A 20078-nucleotide genomic window follows, 5' to 3' on the forward strand; every position below is an offset into this window, starting at 1 on the left:
AAAATAAAACCCCACACTCTTGACGAGATACAGGGATCATCTTTGACACTGACAAATTAATACAAGGCCATTGGCAAATTAATGCAGGGCCACTGTTAAAGCTCCTTAGTGGTATTTAAAATCAAATCAGAACTAAGGTAAAAAGCAATCTAGGATGTGCCATTCTTATTTACTGGCAGATGGAAATATATCCGCATGACTGCAAGCTGCACTACCCAATTTCTCTGCTCCATCTCTTCTCACCTTTTTTAGCTTTCCCTTCTGTGATTTAGAAACAATAAATAGCTCTGGGAGCTTGATCTCATACCCTTAAGATTTTCTAGAGACTGGAAATATTGCAATATATCAAAGTAAAAATTAAGCTAATGAAGAGGGCTAAGGGGAAGCAGTCAGTCTGGTTCAGAGGCCCATAATGTTAGCTTTCTTTTTAGATCTGTTTTCATAGCTCATGAGACTCTCTAGATGTATAAGCAGAGTCAGAATGAGCTCTCCCCTGACATCTGGTGATGAGCTGTGGAAAAGAACTTCAGGGGGTTATCTTGTTTGCATGGGAACACCTATCCTGCCTAGCATGATGGGACTGCTTGCCCAAATGGTCACTTTGGCTGCTGTGGGATCCCCAGGCTCTTGGTTATTTGTGCAGGAGTAATAAAGGGTTGTTAAACTGGTTATGTGACTCAAAGACAGTGAACTGTACTTGGCATTGTCTGACTGAGGGACTCACCCTCACCTAAGCAGCACTTGCAAGGCAAGGAACATGGGTTCCAAAGCTTAGTGAATTGAGAAAGTCTGGGGATATGAAATTGTATGTGGGCTGGTTGAGGTCCATAAACTCCCTTTTAATCTTTTCTCTCTTTTTCTCTACTAGATGAATTTCTGAACTCTGGGGCTGCACTGACTAAGGACAGCAAGTGTGAATGAGATGATTTTGAGGTTGCTGGACTCAAGAACCCAAAGAGAAAGGATATGGCCCAATTTACTTGGAGATAAGTCTTCTGGCTCATGGTTTGTGTTTATGAACTGTAGTTGTGGTGTTATCCCAATTTAATGCTGAGTTGTTTGCCTCCTGTTATTAAAGGTTTGTTTGCTTCCCCGAGACTCTGTGCTTGTGAGAGGGGAAGTATTGCCTCTTAGAAGCACCCAGGGATGTCTGTGTAATTTTTGCAGGTCACTTGGTGGGTGCTTGAGCCGGTTTTGTATTGTGTTGTTGAAAGGGAATCTCTAGGTACTGAACTCGGCCCTTGTTGCTGTCAACTCTGCCTGGCAGAAGGGTTACATCAACAAATCCACTGCCCGCCACTTAATTTTCATCATGAGCAACTTGCCACAACAAACCAGTGTCCGTCAGGCAGGCTGCCCTGGGGCTGGGGCTAGAGGACTCCCCACTGGCAGCATGGAGATCTGGGGGAAGGGGTCCCTCTCTCCCCGCCGGGAGCATGGAGCTCGGGGGGCGGCGACACAAACAGCTCCCTGGCAGAATTTCCTATCTCGGTTGTACTGAGCATGCTCACAGGAACTGAGCCAGCTCAGTAACATTGCCGCTCTTTTTGCTGTTACACTGACAGCACAAAGCTCTGGGGTCAGGGAAGAGGCCCGCAGCAGCTCTGCACACCCCAGCTTGACCCCTCCCCAGTTCCTGTCCCCTCTCCTCTCCTCACCACCTGCTATTGATAGGGTGACTAGATGTCCGGTTTTCCAATGGAACACCTGGTCGAAAAGGATGCTGGTGGACTCAGTCAGCACCACTGACTGGGCCATTGACTGTCCGGTTGGCGGCGCCATGCAGCGGGGCTGGTAGTCTACCTGGTAGCCTCTGCACCGCATGGCTCCCGGGAAGCAGTCGGCACCTTCCCACTCTGGCTCCTACATGTAGGGGCAGTCAGGGAGCTCCGCATGCTGCCCCTGACCCAAGCACTGCCTGTGTATGTGGCAGAGCACAGAGCCATCTGGCTGTGCCTGCACATAGGAGCCTGGAAGGGGGACTTTCCACTGCTTTTGGGAGCTCCTTGAGATAAACGCCAACTGGAGCCTGCACCCTGAACCACTCCCAGGCACCAACCACCTGCCCCAGCCCTGATCCCCCTTGCACCCTCCAAAACCCTTGATCCCACCCTGGAACACCCTCCTGTGCCCCAAACTTCTCATTCCCAGCCATACCCCAAGGTCCACACCTGAGCCCTCTTCCCCCACCCATGCCCAAACCCACATCCCCAGCCCTGATCCCCCTCCCACATTCCAAACCCCTCAGACCCAGCCTGGAGAACCATCCTGCACCCCAAACCCCTCATCCCATGACCCATCCCAGAATATTCACCCCCAGCCATAGCCTTCACCCCCCTGCACCCCAACCTGTTGCCTGGAGCCCCTCCCCCACACCAAACCCCTCAGCCCCAGTCCTCACCCCCAGCCTGAGCCCTCACCACCTCTCTCATCTGAACCCACTGCCTCAGCCTGAAGCCCTCTCCCACACTCTGAACCTTTCATTCCCAGCCCAACCCCAGAGCGTGCACCCAGTTGGAGCCCTCAGCCCCTCCTGCACCCCAGCCCCCTGAGCCAGGCCACTGAAAATGAGCAAGTGAGTGAGTGTGGGAAGAGTGAGCGACGGGGCGGGGGTGGAGTGAGTAGGGGCATAGCCTCAGAGAAGGGGCAGAGAATGGGCATAGCCTCAGAGGAGCAGAGGCAGGGGGCAGGAAAAGGGTGTTCGGTTTCCTGTGAGTAGAAAGTTGCCCACGCTAGCTATTGAGGAGGGAAATGTAACCCGCCAAACTCTTGAGCATGCAGCACTCTGGCCAGTACTTATGAATCCATTGCTTGATGTAGCCAGACTTACAAGCTACCTCCTGTGCTGTTCAGTGATCGTGCAGAGCCAGGCAGTCTGACAGAGCTCTGCTACATTCACTGTCTGACTGATCTGCATTGCTTAACATGAGCCTCTGTACAACATAATGAGTTCCAGCTGCCTCCCCACCTGGTATCATCTGGACTCCCATTTCCAAGCAACTTAATCAAGAAGCTACTGAATAACTGCACCCATCATCACCTGTCCATTGTCAATAGCCAGCTGGGTTTTAGGGCTGGGCACAGACAGGGCTGGTTCCAGGCACCAGTGCAGCAAGCAGGTGCCTGGGGCGGCCAACGGAAAGGGGCGGCACGTCCAGGTCTTTGTTGGCAATTTGGGGGCGGGTCCCTCAGTCTCTCTCAGAGGGAAGGACCTACAGCTGAATTGCCGCTGAAGAATGAAACGGTGGCAGTAGATCTGCCGCTGAAGTGCCACCAATCGCGGCTTCTTTTTTTCCCCCCCGCCATTTGGGGTGGCAAAAACGCTGGAGCCGGCCCTGGGCACAGAATAGAAATAGCACTGCTGAGGCTGAGAGTGCTTCGCTTCCAGCCCTCACATGTATCATCCTAGACATTGAGATGTGCTTTGTCCCAGAGCAGCACAGCCATCTCAGCAGTTCATTGATCGAAATTTGCTCTCTCATGTCACTGGGGCTAGAGCCACTAGATTTGTATTATCTGTATTACAGTGGTGGCTGCAGAGCTACCAAGAACAGGACCTCATTGTGATAGGCAATCTACAGAGCATTCCTACAAAGTCCCTCCCCCGAGGATTTTACAGTGTAATTAGACAAGGCAGACACATAGACGGGACAGAGACAGAACACACAATCAGAATGAACAGCACAATTGTTTGTAAGTGTCACTTGGTTTATTATTTTCCTGTGGGGTTGGGGGGGCATTTCTTATTTTTTAAAATTCTGGGTGGGGTTTGTTAGGTGGGAATTGGCTTAATAGAAAGTAAGATGAAGGACAAGGAAGGGAAGGAGGGAAGAAATAAGGGGAGAATGCAAGGCAGGTGGAGGGAGACTGAGGAGAAGAGACTGTGAGGCAGAGGGTGGGTGGGAGGGTATTACAAGAAACAGCCAATCAGCACAGGAAGAGAATGTCAAGAGTAACACCATGCAGCAGTAGGGTTGCCAGGTGTCTGGTTTACAACCAGAGCACCTGGTCGAAAAGGGACACTGGCAGCTTCAGCCAGCACCACTTTCTGGGTCATTAAAAGTCCGGTCAGTGGTGCAGAGAGGCTATAGCAGACTCCTTTCCTACCATGGCTCTGTATGGCTCCCAAAAGCAGCGGCATGTCCCCCTTTTATTTCCCATGTGTAGGGGCAGCCAGGGGGCTCTGCATGCAACTCCCGCACCAAGCACTGGCTTCGCAGCTCCCATTGGCCAGGAACTGTGGCCAATGGGAACTGTGGGGGTGGTTCCTGTGGACAGGGCAGTGAACAGAGCCATCAGGGCATGCCTCTGCATGAGCCAGAGGGGGGACATGCCACTGCTTCCGGGAAATGCTTGAGGTAAGTGCTGCCGGGAGCCTGTACCCCTAAACCCCTCCTGCACCCATACTCTCTGCCCCATCCCTGATCCCCCTCCCACCCTTCAAACCCCTCAGTCCCAGCCCGGAGCACCCACCTGTACCCCAAACTCCTCATCCCGAGCCCCACCACAGAGCTCACACCCCCAGCTGAAGTCCTCAACCCCTCCTGTTTCGCAACCCAATGTCTCAGCCTGGAGCCCTCTCCCACACCCTGAAATCCTCATTTCTTGCCCAACCCTGGAGTCTGCACAACCAGATGGAACCCTCACCCCATCCCGCACCCCAACTCCCTGAGCCAGCCTAGTGAAAATGAGCACGTGAGAGTGGGAAGAGTAAGACAGAGAGAGAGGAGGGCTGGGCGGGGCAGGGGTGGAGCCTCAGATGTGGGTGCCTCAGAGGAGGGGCATCACAAGGGCAGTGCAAGGGTGTTTGGGTTTGTGCAATTAGAAAGTTGGCAACACTATGCAGCAGGCAGTCTGATAACATCAGTGTCCATTGGTCCATGCTGAGGCTGCTTCTCTGTCTGCTCCTACTGGCTGGGAGGTCTCTCTGGGCCCAGGCCTTGCTCTCCCAGGAATTTCATAGAGGATTAAGATCATGGCATTAAAGAGCAGAAGAGCCAGTTGCAGGGACTGAAGCATTGACTTGATGTGGCCATTGGGACATAAACCATGGAAGAAGTGGACAGTTCTTCTTGTACTATCTGGAATGTAGACATTGTTTTTACATTCAACTTTAGATGCAGTGAAATATAGCAATCCAGTCTGGAGAGGAAAAGTGGATTAAACAATATGGCTAAGTCTTCTTTTGGATAGAATGTGTGAAAATTCTGAGCAAACTGGAAATTCCTAATTAAACTATGATTTACTTTTAAAATCAGAATTATACAATGAGATACTTTAAGCAAGGAAAAAAATGACACTCCGATAGCTTGGGATAGTATGATCCTAATCTCAGACAAAAAAGAAGACACTACAGAGGTAGAAACTAATAATAAACTACTGAAAAAAGTCCCAACAAATGGTGAAATCCAAGAAAAGGAGAATAAGAAAAGAAGAGATGAAAGACACTAGAGATGAAAGGCACAGAGAACATATTGGCTGTGGCAGAAGTGAAACAGAACATGAGAACCCAGACACCTGAGGAGTAATCTAAAGATTAACCAGAAAGGACTAAGTGGGAGTTGTCAAGAACAAGCAGATGAACAGTAACTACCTCAACACTGTAAATAAAATAGTCTGAAGTTTGGTTTAATAGAAGTGGGCAAAACTCTGTGATAGCTGTGTTCTGTATTAAAAATAGAAAAAATGAAGGATATGAAGGAGAAGTGCATAGAAGGGGTCTCAGAGATGGAGGAGACTGGAGAAAAGAGAGAGGGAATCAGAGGGGCCCTCTGGGGTTCTGTGTAACCCCGCCCATAACTCAAATGATCAGATGGTAATTTATCCCTGAGGGTGAGGGCGGAGGTCCCATATATAGAGAATGTATTTCCCTTGGATTGTTTCCCCTTCAGTCCAAGTGTTATTGGGAGAGTACAGGGTCTTAGGAAAACACTGTCATTTGGGGACAGATTTATATGATATTTTGGTATTTTATTTTTGTATTTAAATGAAGGGGAATGCAGGAGCAGGGAGTGAAAATATGATCAGCATTTCAGTCGCTTGGTAGTGGTGGTAGCTGTAGATGTAGGTGGAAGAGAGAGCGCGTGGCAAAATGTCTCTCCCTTTTATCATGTCCTTTCTTTCCTCTTGGCTTTGTGGCTTTGCCTGCCCCCCCCACCCTCCCCACTTCAGAATCAGGTGAGCATTATCTCATCATAGTTCCAAACTGACCAAAGGAAGGGGGTGACTCCCTCCAGGATCTAACAGATTCTTTTGTTGCAGCCTAAGACAGTGTTCATTGTTCCTGTGAGGCTGGGCTGGGTTTGTCCCATCCATACTCTGATGTGGTGTGAACTGCCTCTCTGTTCTTGGAGAGTGTTTGCATGGGTTTGCTTTAAGCCATAAGGACACATTTTCAGCCTCATAACAATATACATGAAATTATAACCTATACTCTTACTATAACATCACTATAATAACCATGCTCAGTGCATTATGAGTCTTCCGAAGACACCCAACATGACAAACTTTGTATCGGATACCATATAATAATTTTATAAAGATGAACATGGGAGTGTAGGGTGTTCCCCTGAGGTACAGAGCATCACATCTGTGATGGGGTGTACCAACACTGCACTGGTGAGGCGAGCGTTAAAGAGCTACTCAGGGCCCCTCACCTCTGCTGGGTATGCTCTTGGTGGACGGCACATTGAGAAGGGAGTGACTCAGCTCAGTCTGGGCTGACTGAGGAGAAGCGCAGTCAGGTGCAGCAGCCTCCTGCAGGGAAGCTACCAGGACTGAGCCTCATAACCGAGGCGCTGGAAGACCGTTGACTGCAGTAGCTGGGAGATGACTCGCTGAGGCCAGTGGAAGTGACTCTGGAGACGGATCAAAGGGGAACACAGGAAGGACCCCAAGTCCAACCCATGACGACATCGAAAGGACTGGAACCAGGGTAGGAAGTGACCCAGGGAACGCATGTAGGGGTATCAGGCCCTGAACCCTGCACAAGGACTACTGTTTCAAAGGGCCCTAGGTCAGAACCTGGTGGAGTAGGGTGGGCCTGTGTTCCCCTACCACCTGCTCCTTGCCAGTATGCGACACTACCTTGAACTACAGCCGCTAGGCAAAGCAGCCTTTGGACTCTCACCAGTGGGTGACACTACCCTGAGCTATAGCTTCTAGGCAAGGTGGCCTATGGACTCTTGCCAGTGGGTGACACTACCCCAAACTGTAACTGCTAAGGAAATTGACCCTTGGACTCTCACAGTTAGGCATTACACTGCGGAGTATTGCCATTAGGCAGTACTGCTGGCCTGGATCACACAGCCAACCCTCCCCAACACATGGTGGATATCCTATACCTTGGGAGAGCACCCTGTAACCCCCATAGCCCTCATTTACATATAATTGTGATATTGCATATAAAGCATTCCTTGTGAGGTATCATGGAAAAGATTATGATCTAAGTTCCCGCTAAGCTGCAAGGCTGCGTGGCCACACAGAAGCCTATTAAGCGCTGTGTAGGTGCTCAGGGCCACGGTGGGGAGAGATGCCTCTCCCTCAGCCCCAGACCTGCTGAAGCAGGGAGAAATCCTCTCCCTGCTGGTTCCACCCAAACCCCAGAACTACCGTGGCTGGGGGAGAGGCACCCCATCCCTGGCCCCAATCCAGCCCTGGCCCAGACCTGCCATAGCATATGAAGTTATTAGATTATGTTGTATGGTTGTCAGTAAAACATGCTGTAAGTTGGGGAATCAGCCAGATATTAGCTCCACAGAGACAACAGCAGGGAAAGTAACCAACGCCCAGGTGGGTATCAAACAACCATCAACAGCCATTGTCCAGCAAGGGAGTTACAATTCAATGACTCACCTGCATAAGGCTACACCAGAGGAATTGTTCAACTTTGCCAATCAGCAATACCCAACAGAGGAGGCTGGGTCAGGTTTCAAGGTTAAAACCTGTGTACTATGAACTGCAATATCCAGTGGGGTGAGAAAAACTGCTTAATCTAGTTGCTGCCCAGCGTAATAGGGTTGATAGTTTAGCTTGCATGCTTATGTTTTATTTTATTTTGGTAACTAACTCAGGCAAAAAGTCAATCACTTATAATCACTTAAAATCTATCATTTGTAGTCAAACTTCTTTTACCATTATCTTTACCAGTGAGTTTGCCTGAAGTGTTGGTAAATCTGCTCAGATTTGTAAAGGCTGGTGTATGTCCACTTTCCCTTGATGAAGTGGTGAACCAGTTAATAAATTTGCACTGCTCGTCTTCAGCAGTGCAGGATGGTATATTCCAGAGGTACAGTGCTGGGAGCAGGGGGGATTCGGCTGGTAGCTTTCTCTGTGTGATTCATGAGTGGCTCTGGGAACATTCATGCAATCTAGCTGGGTGTGGGGCTCCACATGTGGATGTGCTGAGTGATAACAGCTGCTTGTCACTAGCAAAGCACTGTGAGACACAGCCCAGGCTGGAGAGTTAAGGGGGCACAGTGGTCCCACAATCCCAGGCTGCACCCCAGGGATCCCGTCACAGTGGAGAATGCAGGCATCAACCGGGTCCTGCTAGAAAGGCCAAGTGAGAGTTTTAAGGGGACTAACTGGCAAGGAAACCATGGACACAGAAAAGCTGTTGAAGTGGTTGTTGGAGAGCCAGCAGCAGCAGGTGGCCCAACAGCATCAGGGGCAGCAGCTAGAACACATTGTGGCCCAACAGCAACAACGGATGGCCCGTCAACAAGAAAAGCAACAACACCTGATGCACGAGTTGGCGGCAGCAAGAATGTCTGATCCAACAGATGTCAGCACTACTACATCCGCAAGGGGAATCCAGTGCCGCCACACCTAGGCCGGTGGGAGACAACTCCCCCATCAGGCCGCCCATACCAGCACATTAAGATGGGCTCTGGGGCCTTCCTGGTCATCTTCAAATGGCCCATGCTGGCCCCCAGAACACTGGGCTACCTTGGTGGCCACCTACTTAACCGGCCCTGCACAAGCCACATATCAGAACCTAGACCCTACGGAGGTGCTGGACTATGCCAAGGTGAAGGTGGCCACACTCAACCACCTGGGAATCAGTCCAGAAATGTTCTGACAGAGGTTTCATCATGAAAATCTCCCCTGAGTCCAACCCCATGTGGTGGCCCAATGTCTGCGGGACTGCTGCTAGTGCTGAATAAACCCAGAGAGACAGACTGGGGTGCAGTGCAGATAGTGGAGAGGATAGCAATACAGCAATTCACTCAAATTCTCCCAGCTGGAGGAAGGGACTGGATGAAACACAATAGGCTGTCGACCCTCCCCGAGGTGGTGATGCTCATTGAGGATTACATGACTGCCAAGGACCTGGCCCCTTTGGCTCTGAGACCAGGAAGCCGTGGGAGTAAGGACCCAAATTCCAGCAGAGACTGGATGAGGTGAGAAGAACAGGGACCACTGACCTGACCAACCCTGCAAGAGGTATCCTCAGCCAGAGGGAAGATCATCAGTATTGAGGCACTACACAAGGGAAACCAAAAACCCAGAAGAGAAGGAGACACAGCATCCTAGAAAGGAGCATGCTGGCAGGGGAAGGGCCAATGCTTCGAGTGCAGACAGGAGGGGCATATCAGGTGAGAGTGACCCTTTATGGATTGTAGCTCTGTCGAGGCATGGGCCACAGACCCCCAAGCTCAGATGAGAGGCCTGCCCAATCTACTGCTCCAGTGTGGGTTAACGGCACCCAAGTAATGGGCCTAATGGACTCCAGGTGCAGTGGGTCTATTGTCTAGACCAATCTGGTGGGATCCCCTCAGATGGCTCAGGCCCCCATCTACCTCCAGTGCATTTATGGGGACATACAGCCCTACTCGGTAACCAAGGTACAGTTCAAAGTAAAAGGCCATGAGGAAACCTGCAGTGTCAGCCTAGTGACTACCCTTGCCTATCCTGTAATCCTGGGATGTGACTGGAGGTGGTTTCCTGAAACAATGGAGATCCTGTAGCAATGAAGCAGTAACCACCCCACAGAAACAAACCCAGGCCCAAAAGTGAGGGGGTTCAAGGACTGAAAGGAGATGGAGGACTCCGGTGAGAGTCCCTCAGGGCAGGCAGAGCCACCAGTGCCGTGCCCCTTAGAAGCGGAGGCATTAGACGAGACAGGCCAAGAATGCTTGATGAACAATAGGGACTTTGTGCAGGAGCAGAGAGAAGACCAGACCCTAAGTCATGCCTGGAACCAGATAGTTACCCCTGATGGGGAGTGGAGTGGGGATCTTGGACATCACAGGGACCCCACTTTGAAATCCACAAGAGACTGTAGCAATAACAAAAGACCCCCAACCACAGAAGACGCTCAAGCAGCTGTCAGTTCCCAAGATACTCTGGCTGGGGCTATGACACAGTGCTATGTGCCAAACACTTAGGGAGAGAGAAGATGCTGCAAAGGGCAGCGGTCAGGTTTTTTTGGCCAGTCATCAACAAGATTTTTGTGAGATTTCTGTTCCTCAAGCCCTGGGTACCTGCTCACAGGGCCCAACAGGATGCCCAAGTACTATTTGAGTGGGTAGGAATGGACCTGGTGGGATCCCTGAAGAAGAAGAGTGGGTCTGGGTTCCAGTATATACTGGTGATTGTAGACCATGCCATCCGGTATCTGGAGGCCATCCCGTTGTGCACAATGAAGGCACCTATTTGAATATAGGCTTGTCTGTCAGCCTGCGATAAAATTTTGTGTTTGACTTTTTGATACTCTTATATCTTATACTAATATGAAGAACAATGAAGAAGGATACTATGAGTTACATTTTCCACATCTAGGTGGGGCTTTTAATACAAATGGAAGAGACTAAGGATAGAACACTTTAAGTGTTACAGGGCATGCTGGGAATGCAATATATAAGCATATAGTGAAAGACTCCCCCTGTGTTTAATTTGTATTGAAAGGTGCCAGAGCTCAACCCTGGCACAAATTAAGCACTGGCAGATGGCTCATTAGCAGTGCCACTTAAAAAAAAAATAGTGGAACACATAACTTTAGACACTGTGCAGATGAAGGTCACTTATCCTATAATTGTATTTTTTAGTTATATTTTTAAAAGAACAACTTAAAATTTCTATGAAAATAAATGCGGTTTCAAGTCTGATACTAATAGTAATGATGGAGTCAAATGTTAGTGAGTCATGCACATGATTGTGATCAGTAAACAGAATGCCAAAATAATTAGAAAAATAAATTCCCATTCTTAATAAAAGAGGGGAAAAACATAATCACATATGTTAAAAATAAATAAATACATTCGTAGTGGAGTGAAAAACAATTGACTAAAATAGAGATAAAAGCAGTAACAAGAATGTGTCTGTTAGAGAATGTAAGCAGATTTTATTTGTCTCTACTAAACAGAGTGTACAAAGTATCAAACTTGTACTTCTGATATCTGTGTTAAGGCTTCAAAACTGATACCTAAAGGTTTGGGATTGAGAATATTTTACTGTATTATCTAAATTTACATATACATTTAAAATATGGATTTAATTGGTGTTTGCATATTTTTTCTTTCTTCATATAGGAATTAAATACCGTGTTCCTGTCCGCTAATTCCTAAGTTATTATCTGCCCAAAAAAATAAAAAAGAGTTTTCATGTGCCTAAGTAGCCCCTGGAATCATGGTTAAATTTGTCCCGTCCTCCACCAAAGTCAGAAATGGCCCCCTGTTCATCGACTTGGGGCAGCTTTATCACCACAAAATCAGCATGGATGCTACAGAGTCCCCTGTGGCCCAAGCCCATTCTGGACCTAGGAGACAATCAATGGGTCCCACTTGTCCGGCTGCAGAAACCCTTCCTCTCGAGGTTACTATCCAAGGGCATTGAGAGACCCTACAGTTCAATGTCATCCATTCCCCACACTCCCCTCTGATCCTGGGAATCTCGTAGCTAGCCCTCCACAACCTCCTTCTCTGTTGGTGTGTACTAAACTCAACTTTCACTCAGAATTCAGCCAGCAGGAAGTTGGCAGTGGACAGTAGTTCCCTGGTGGTCACAAACCAGGGCATCTGGCCCGGCAGAGCCACCCACTGAACTGGTCCTCAACTTCCATCCAAATACAGTGACTACAATAATGTCTCTGGGGTAAAAATGCAGATGTCTTGCCCCACACAGGGACTGATTGCCCACTCAAGTTACAGCCAGGGACAACCATTCCATTCAGGCATATAAACACCAGGCCTGAGTCTGAATGAGCCAAACTGTGCACCTACCTTCAACAGAACCAAGTCAAGAACTTTATTTGTAAGTCCACTTGACCTGCTGGGATCCATCCTCTTTGTTTAAAAATAAAAAAAATGGAAGGCTACACCTGTGTGCAACTATTGGACCCTGAATCAGGTCACCATGAGAAACTGATACCCATTACCACTAATTCCTGAGCTAATGGACCATGTGAGCAATGCTTGAGTATACACAAAACTAGATCTCCAGGGGATATACAACCTATTATGTGTTAGAGCTGGGGATGAATGGAAGACTGCCTTTCAAACTCATTAGGGTCAAAACAAGTATCTCATGGTGCCCTTTGGTTTGACAAACGCACCCAAAATGTTCCAACATTTTATTATTGAAATACTTTGGGAGATTCTGGATCAATATGTGGTAGAACTCCTGGATAACATACTTAAAAAAAAAATAATAATAATACCGACCACCACACCATGTATGTCTGTTCCATCTTGAAGAGGCTATGCGAACATGGCCTCTATGCTAAACTAGAATAATGTGCCTTGGTCAGTCCTTCATAGAATCCTTAAGGTTAATCCTAAATCCCCCTGGTATCAAAATGGACCTGCACAAGGTAAAGGGAGGTCTCAAGTGGATAGCACCATGGAATACTTGTTATTGTGTATTTGGTGGTTGTGTTTTTTGTTGCTATGGCAACTGAGTTAGATTATTAGGGGATAGCCCAGCCAGTTTTGGCTGGTTAGGTCAGTTCAGTGTGTGTAAATAAATGGTTGCTTTTTTAAGGCTTGCAGCTCTCTGGTCTCAAGTGATTTCTTCCTAAACCTGTTGCCCCCAAGGATACAACATTTGTGAACTACAACATTTGCTGGGGTTTGCAACCTTCTATTGGCTGTTCCTCCTGAGGTTCTCAGAGGAAATCACCCCTTTTACTGCCCTGTGCTTGAAAAATAACAGGTTCCTCTGGTTTCCTGAGGCCCAACAGGCCTTTGAGCAAATAAAGCTCATGTTTACCGGCACTCCCATATTGGTCCACCCTGATACCACGCAAGCCTTCATCATTGAAGGGGGGAGGAGGGATAGCTCAGTGGTTTGAGCATTGGCCTGCTAAACCCAGGGTTGTGAGTTCAATCCTTAAGAGGGCCTCTTAAGGATCTAGGGCAAAATCAGTACTTGGTCAGTAAGTGGATGCTTCCAAACTGGCAATTGGAGTGGTGTTATCCCAAAAGCACAGTCCTCAATAATTGCTACATCCATGTGCCTTTCATTCCAGGAAATTCACATCCACAGAGCAAAATTACAATATTTTAGACAGAGAATTCATGGCAATTAAGATTCCATTTGAAGAGTGGCATCACTATCTATAAGGGGCCTGTTATCCCATCCAGGCACACACCATCATAAGAACCTAGAATATCTGCATAGGTACAAAGTCCTCCATCAATGACAACTTAGGTAGGCCTCATTCTTTTTGTGCTTGGATTTCCTAATCTCCTATCATCCAGGAACCAAAACCAGCATGCTCGATGCTCTGTCCCAGAAGGGAGAATTTTATTATCATCTGAAGGACTTGAATCCTAAAATCTCCTGCATCCTTAAACCTCATAACTTTCTGGGCACAGCCTCCCGCCAAGACCTGCTCACTCTCATACAGCCCATGGGATCCTCCCTGATGAGCAGAACCCATAAGTAAGGGACTTCAAGGTGTCCAAGACAGGGTACCTACACGAAGGGGCATATACATGTTTCCCCCATCATCCAAGGACAACAACTCTACAAGTATGTCATGCCCACCCCCCCCCCCCGCCCACCACTGGCAGGACATTTTGGCCACTTTAAAACTCTGTGCCAAATCTCTTGTTTCTTCTGGTAACCTTGCATGCGGGCCAGAGCACAGGCCTGTGGGTGTTTTGAAATGTATGAGCCCATTCCAAGGTACTGCACAATAAACCCTTCAGACTCCTGAAATCCCTCGAGCCTCCATCCAGCCTCTGGACAGTTGTTGTCCTGGATTTTGGAGTAGAATTACCCTGCGTCCAACAGGTTCATGACCATTCTGACAGTAGTGGACCATTTCACAAAGGTGGCACTCTTCATCACCTGCACTGGCCCAACCTCCTCCCAGGAAAATGCCTGAATCTGGGTGGATCAAATCGTCCACCTCTATGTCCTCCTGGAGCACATCATCCATGACCACAGTGTATAACTTATCTTTCACTTCCAACGAGGAGCTCACTGGATTTTGGGCATCTGCTTCTGTCTATCCTTCACCTACCACTCCCAGTTGATCAAATGGAAATTGATCAAATGGAAAGAACCAACCAGATCCTGGAACAGTATCTTCAATGCTACATAAAATTCCACCAGAACGACTGGTCCTTACTGCTACCTCAGGCAGAGTTCACGTATAATTATGCAGAACATGCCTCTATAAGGCAAAGCCCCCCCACTTTTTTTTTTTGGACTATGGATTGACTGGATACAACAGCTGTGCTAAACCCAGGATGACCTTAAGTCTCCCCTTGAGAATGCCAAGAAGAGCTACAAACATTATGCTGACTGTCAAAGACTGGAGGGGCCCCTCCTTTCGGTAGGCCAGAGGATACGGCTCTCAACAAGATACCCACACACAGACAGCCAATTCATAATTGGACTACAAGTTCCTTGGCCCCACTAAGTTCCCTGGCAAATAAACGCAGTCATCTTTCTATACGACTTAACCTATTCCCTCCGAATACGCCTGGTTTTCCATATACTCCTGGGAACTGGTGCAGGATGTTCACACCACTGACCTTGTAAACACCTTCCACAAAAACCACCCTGAAAAACCCAGACCACTACTGCCTGGGGTGGGGCATGCTAGGGGTGTGGGTGATCTGAGGGGACATGGTTCCCAAACAGTGTTCAGACCGTGGCCACCACCCAGCAGCTCACCAGAGGAGATCCTGACAAACAATTTCACAGAGGTTTACTCAAGTATTTACTAATCAGCAGTTGAATATTGTTGAACAAGAATCCTGGACTCTATCCCTCGCTCAGGGTGATGAATGTGGTTTATAGTGGTTAGAAATGGGATAAGCAAAACTGGTGTAATAAACATGAGAGGCAGTGGATGAAATTGGGGTTTGTTGTTATGTTAGAGAGCTGGTGTCTGTCCTGGCAGTGACCCTGCGTTATCTCTCTGCCAGTTTCTTCAAACAATGGGGTGTGTTCAGCAGGTCTTTGGGAACTGCCTTTAAGGTTGGGGCTCATAGCTTTGGTCAATGAAAAGGGTAATGAATTGCATGAGAATATAATATAAGCAGCACTAAGAAGAAGTGAGGTTTGAACTTCTGGGATTCTGTTTCCCAGACTTAGGAAGTTTGCCCGATACTATAATGGCATTTGGTGAGAAAATCCCTCAGACTGCGTGTTGACATTTGGGCAGTGGCAGATATATTGGCACATTTGGCTTGGTGCACAGATTTACTGTTATGATTAAAATGTTATAAAATGCTCCACAGAAAAATGGTACCTACATATAATTGATACTAGCAGCCCAAAAATGTTGTTAATGCAGAGTTAAGGTTGCCCAGCTCTGCCTTGTATCCTTGCAGGATGTGGAGCATGGCTTAACTTAATCCCCTGTGTGACAGGGTTTGCTCCACAGCAGCCTCATGGCCCGCCAGAACACAATGCACCTTGCCTCAAGGCCTCCAATGACCAGCCACTGCCTCTTGTGAGGTCCAGTGCAGTGGTGCTTTAGTCCTCTGGCTAAACCACTCCCTCCACTGGCCTCATTTACCCTTCCTTGTTTTCCCTCACCCCCCTTCAGTTCCCACCTGCTCTACTGACTCCATCCCAATCTCCCCTCTCCCACCAGCCCAAATAGATATAGGTCCCATATCCATAGCTGCCTCCTGACTTCTGATGATATCTGCCCTAACCTGAGCTCTCCCTCAATCCTCACCTTCTCTGCCTCCCACACACACCCCACCACTGCGTTGGCCCCTCTGCTGCCATCCTGCCTAACCTCATGCCCACCCTTCTGCTTTCCCACTGTCACCTCCTCTTCTCTTGCTGCCTCCAGAACACTCACTCCATCTATAAAAAGATCTCAGCCACCCACAACCTCTTCATCTCTCACTCCCTCCAGCTCCACACTCTAGCACTCCAAAGAGTTTTGCACTGGAGTGTAAGTGTGATGAAGCTGGTGTACATATTGCTTTTGGTAGCTATTGGGGATGGAGGTGAAAGCCAAATGGAGAACTGCAGCATTACTGACAATGTTTAGGCAATATGAAGGTAGAAATGAGTGCATGAGTCTTTCCCCTTAACTTTGTATTTCCATGCTTTTAAGGTCTGGGGGTGGATGGGACATGGTCCTTCCCAGTCTTAAATGTTTGTCACTAAATTGAGTCACTTTTATGGCAGGTCATTTGGCCATTTGTGAGCTATGAAAATCCAAGGGAAAAAAAATCAATTAAAAAAAAAAAAAAAAAAAAAGTCAGATCTTTTTAGATCTCAGATAACACTCACCGAAGTGGCCACTTGCATGGTCCTGGGGAATCTTCATTCGGGTCTTCAGTTAGAAACCTACACTTCTCTATGTGAACGGACTCCAGTTTACAGCAATTCTTTATACAAAACTGAAGAACAATTTGATCCATTTTGGTAAAGGTATGATGAGTAAATTTTAGCTCCGTGAAATGATTCATTGCACTCTGCACAAATTTGGTTTCTTGAATTTCATACAAACAGTAAAAATAATCCAGATAGAAAATCATCTCCTCCTTATCAGAAAGCAATTTATCATAGTTGAACAATGACAAAAAGGGTTTTTCTTTAACCCACATTAGTAAATTATTTTTAATTTTGGGTGAAAATTTGCAGCTAAGATTTTTCTCCATGTTCTCCATTCTCTTTTTATTTAAGAGACCAAACAGGAATTGCACTGTTAACATTAAATAATTCCTAGATTTTCCACACTTTTCAAACAATTTTTCCACAGATTGTATAGCGGTTTCTGATTTTTTTGCTGTTTCTTCTTTCTCCAACACATAAAACAAAGCTGCAAAAAACTCTTGAAAACTCAAGTGAATGAAGCTGTAAACACGTTCACAGACTATGCCTTTTTGAAACATGTTCTCATTCAGAAAGAGGGAATCAGGTTTATCTAAGCCATGTTTCTTGACATCTTCTTCTTCAAACAGTATTTTCTGCCTCCAGAGTCCATCTGCAGCCAAAGAGCAAAGTCCCTTCAAGTTACCTTGTACCTGTTGTTTCTCTGGATTGCTGCTGTGACCCTCTAATAAACTGAAGAGATAGAGCATGTAGACACCAGTGATTGTATCGGAAGTTTGTGCAAGATCTTCACCTGCTTCCATCTGCTGTTTCAGAACTGTACAGATGATCCAACACGCAATGGGGATAAAGCACATGGTGAACAGCATTTCATTGTCTTTTACAAAGTTAAAGGCTTTTCTTGCTTGTTCTTCATTCCCAAAAAACTTGTAGAAATATTCTTTTCTCTCATGTTCAGAAAATCCCAAGATCTCTGCATATGTACAATGTCCATCTTTCAAACACTGCCCAAGTTTCTCCAGGGCAGTTGGTCTTGTAGTAATTATTAAGTATGATTTGTGAAGCACTTCTTTTCCAAATAAACTGCTCAGTATGATTTCCACTGGCTGCTTCTTACAGGGATCAGAGCACAGATTACCTGTTGGTTGATTAAAGGAAAATCTCAGTTCATCAAAACCATCGATTATGAATAGGAGTTTTTCTGGATTCATCAGAATCTCTTTAGTTGGTGCATTTTGATCAGGACAATTCTTTGAAATCAAATCTTCAACACTTCCCTGCTCACTGACCAAGTTTATTTCCCTACAATTTATGTAGAAAACATAATCAAACCTGCTCTGATACAGTTCTTCATTTGCCCAGTCCAATATGATCTTTCTTGCTGTCAGTGTTTTTCCAATCCCTGCAGCTCCCTGCAGCACGACAATTTGTGGTGACTGTCCATCTTTATCAGAGTCAAATAAATCACCTATGGTGATAGGACTAGCGCGCTCAGCCATGATTTCTGCATGTCTCCGTCCCAAGGCCATTATTTCATGTTCTCTCTGCTTTCTGTGACGATGTTCATTTACAATGATCAGTTTTGTGTATCTGCTGTTTAGCTTAACGTTCTCACCAAGACGAGCGTTCATGTCTTTTATTGCGCTGTATTTGTTTTTTATATGTTCTCTATACTTCACCCTGTAAGCTGAGTTAGTGACACAAAGCATTATATATTATTGTAATGTTACAATAAAGCTATTTAAACAATAATACTGGTAGGGTAAATTTATAGTGCACCTTTCATCATAAAGTGTCCCCCACATAAATTAACTATGGGTGCAGTCCTTACTCACATCAGTGGTCACATTGAAATCAGTGATGTGAGAGAAAAGTGTAGGCTCAGACCTTCTGTTGCCCTGGATTTGAGGGGTGTGTGTACCCCAGGATACGATCAAGCCAATTGCAGCTATATTATGTGCATTCAGCCACCATGAATTAATTAAATAGACCACCACATCGTTAAAAGTTGATTTGGAGACAGGCTTTTACAAGCAAAGTTAAAACTAGCTACAGTTTCTGCTAATCAGAATGGGAGGAGGGTAGAGACAAGTAAATAACTAGGATGGAAAACCTTGGTGGTTGGAAAGACGTGAATCTAAACACCTCTCATATTAGAAGTTTATTGAAAGTTAGGAAAAGTGTTGATTCAGTAGGGGTTATTATGACCTATGTTTTTGCTGTTATAAAAGGTTAGTTAATAGAGCGTACTTGGAAGCAATTCTCTGACACCATCTTGAAAGACGTTTTCCTGACACCCTTTCTCCCCGGTGGGAGAACAACTGGGCACTGCAAACCTGCTGTTAATTACTCAATACCATTCCAGATGTTAGGTAAATATCTGGGATGTTCTAAAGCTATTGCTTATGTTTGTGTGCTTAAAGCTAATAAACTGCTGTTTTAGAGGAGATTCATGCAAGTAAGCGTCCTCTATCAGACGGAAAGGCTGGGTTCCTGTTGATTTATTCCTTACACTGTCTAGAGTGGAATAGTTAAGTTCCCCTGTTGGGGGTTCTGAAAACTACAGATAACACTTCTAAACATATAATAAGAATCACTTCATCAGTTACTGAAATGCAGCCACCTCTAGGGTGAAACCTGTCAGGTGTTTAACATTGCACAATGGCACTCTGTAACAAGTAGGGCATGAAGTGACAGAGAATGATATGTATAACTGAAACAGTAATGGGAATTTAGGTGCAAAGAATACAACTAAAGTATAACCTAAACTTTGTCCAGGGCCCAGAGGTTTAAAAAAGTGCCATAGCACCTTCAGTGACCACAAATGTTGACCTCTAGTTATTTTGACTCATTTAAAAGATGGTATCACTAGCAGGAGAGTGTCTTCCTGCATCATGCTGCTGCACTGGGTCAGTACTGCCTGAGACAAGAGCTCCACTTCCTCACCAGCACCATGTTCTGCAGCACCTGATTCTTTCCTGGAGATCTCCCCATTCATTTCCTCATCCCCCATCCAACCCTGCGTAACCTGTGTGATCTGATGAGGCTGCGCTCTGAGGTGTTACTTATTTCCACTAGTACACAGAATGTCTTGCTGACCTAACCTATTTCTGGTAATCACTGGAAATTATGAAATGCAATTCCTTATTGAATGTCACATACCATTTGCTGATGTTTCAGGTGTTTGCTGAGGACCCAAAACTGAAAGAGAAATTTCACATGAATGTTAATGCAGCAGAAATCAGAGTATCACGCAGTTCAGGACACTGGGACAAGTCGTTCATTCAGGGTTCTCTGCAGTAATAAGCTCCCTAGTA

At 46.6% G+C, this 20078-nt stretch overlaps 1 protein-coding gene across 2 annotated transcripts in view; it reads right to left on the minus strand.

The window, feature by feature from the left end:
* LOC128836343 (NACHT, LRR and PYD domains-containing protein 3-like) overlaps positions 1 to 20078 on the minus strand; it is a 200043-nt gene that overhangs the window by 146047 nt on the left and 33918 nt on the right. For both annotated transcript variants that reach the window (XM_054026548.1, XM_054026549.1), the window contains exons 3-4: positions 19924 to 19962; positions 16717 to 18448 (exon numbers count right to left, since the gene is read on the minus strand). In XM_054026548.1, the coding sequence (XP_053882523.1) occupies positions 16717 to 18448; positions 19924 to 19962 (1771 nt within the window). The remainder of the gene's footprint in view (positions 1 to 16716; positions 18449 to 19923; positions 19963 to 20078) is intronic.

Source organism: Malaclemys terrapin, chromosome 4 (genome assembly GCF_027887155.1).
Source record: "Malaclemys terrapin pileata isolate rMalTer1 chromosome 4, rMalTer1.hap1, whole genome shotgun sequence".
Classification (NCBI taxonomy): domain Eukaryota; kingdom Metazoa; phylum Chordata; order Testudines; family Emydidae; genus Malaclemys; species Malaclemys terrapin.